The following is a 1,714-nucleotide window of genomic DNA, read 5'->3' as shown; positions in this document are numbered from 1 at the left end:
TCTTTTTTATAACATGAGAAGGGAAGGGGCTATGGCGAGTCTGAGCAAGGGAACAAGATGATGAAAATGCTGTCAAGAAGCACTTCTGCTCCAACCTTGAAATCCATATGGGATAAAGGCCCTTCTTCTTCACCAGACCTCAGAACCAAAACCTCTCCATTTTCTTTCTCTCCCCACCACCCTGTAACGATCAAGAAAACCCTCTCCAGAACTGTTTCTGGGCTTCATCTCAGAGGCACCCCCACGCCCACGCCCACGTCCAAGAACAAGCCTTTCCACAATGGGTATTCTCAATTCGTGTCAGAAAATCAAGAAAACGGTTCTGATATGAGTTTGGGGATGATGAGTATGAGCGTCAGTTGGAAGAGAGATGCTGCATTGGATGAGAGATGCTCTGCTCCGGTGGATGACAGTGGAATCAGTGGCGGCGGTAGCGGCAGTGGCGGTGGAGGCTGTAATGGCAGGGGAGGTAGCAATGGCAATAATTATGGTGGAGATGGAGGAGGTGAGAATGGGTGGTTTGAAAGTATTGATGAATACTATCAGAAAATAATCCAAGATAATCCTCACAATCCCCTCTTCCTTGGAAACTATGCCAAATTCTTGAAAGAGGTAACTATTTTCTCCATTGAAACCATTTTCCATGTGTATAGTTGTGATATTTAAAAGGATTTTGTGAATTGTAGGTGAAGGGTGATTTTGTGAAAGCTGAGGAGTATTGTGGAAGGGCAATACTGGCAAATGCAGATGAGGGGCATATCTTTTGCCTGTATGCTGATCTGATCTGGTGTTTATATAAAGATGCTGCTAGGGCCAAGTCATATTATGAGCAAGCTGTGAAAGTTTCTCCAGATGATTGGTAAAATTCTTCCACCATTTTCTGTTTTTCCAAATTTTCACATGATTGGTAATTTATATTTTCTGCAATGATGCTTAGGAGTGAAGTGAATCACATTGTAATAGAGAGTAATTGTTCTATGGAGAAGTAATTTCTGTGCAGTAATTCTTATAATCTGCTGGATTTCAAACAATGTAAAGTGTGTTAAAATTGAGCATTTTCCATTGTCTTTGTTTTTGTGGGTTGGAGTTCCAACTAGTAATCTGTTATGGTAATGATTCAATTTGCAGTTATGTATTTGCTTCGTATGCTCACTTTCTCTGGGTTGCTGGTGAAGACGGCGAAGAAGAAGAGGATGAGAAAATGCTTAGAAGGTAGTAACATCATAAGTTTCATTCTTTTTCCCTCACACACTATATAGGCATCTCTTCAATCCACACTAACCAAGTTATGTTGATTTGTTTTTGCATGCCTTTATATTTGCAGTGATGTACTTGCTTCGTATGCTCGCTTTCTCTGGGAAAATGAAGACGAAGAAGAAGAAGAGGATCAGCAAACTGAAGAAAACGAAGACGAAGAAGAAGAAGAAGAAGAAGAGGATGAGCAAATACTGAGATAGTAGTATCATCAAATCATCAGTTGTTTGGCAATCAAGGATTAGATTCTTTTTTTCCCTCACACACTATATAGGCATCTCTACATAACTTTCTTTCTTTCTTTCTTCTGGTTGGTTCTCTTTTACCAGACAGCCATCACCTTGTTGATGGATTGCTGCATAATATACAGTAACTCCTTTTTCATCCTTCTCTAACCCAAAGATTATTCCTTGTTCTTTTCTTGTGTTTTGGTCTTGATAATAATATGCATTTTGCCTCA

The 1,714-nt window shown here is 39.9% G+C and overlaps 1 protein-coding gene across 1 annotated transcript; it reads left to right on the top strand.

Moving 5' to 3' along the window:
* Positions 1–1,714, top strand: LOC109169566. Its single transcript, XM_019318440.1, has 4 exons — positions 1–612; positions 687–859; positions 1,129–1,212; positions 1,325–1,714. The coding sequence occupies exons 1-4, from the start codon at positions 58–60 to the stop codon at positions 1,455–1,457; spliced, it is 945 nt and encodes a 314-aa protein (XP_019173985.1). The 5' UTR covers positions 1–57; the 3' UTR covers positions 1,458–1,714.

The sequence above is a fragment of the Ipomoea nil genome, unplaced genomic scaffold (assembly GCF_001879475.1).
Source record: "Ipomoea nil cultivar Tokyo-kokei standard unplaced genomic scaffold, Asagao_1.1 scaffold3314, whole genome shotgun sequence".
In the NCBI taxonomy this organism is placed as follows: domain Eukaryota; kingdom Viridiplantae; phylum Streptophyta; class Magnoliopsida; order Solanales; family Convolvulaceae; genus Ipomoea; species Ipomoea nil.
This window is presented reverse-complemented; position numbering and strand designations above follow the sequence as displayed.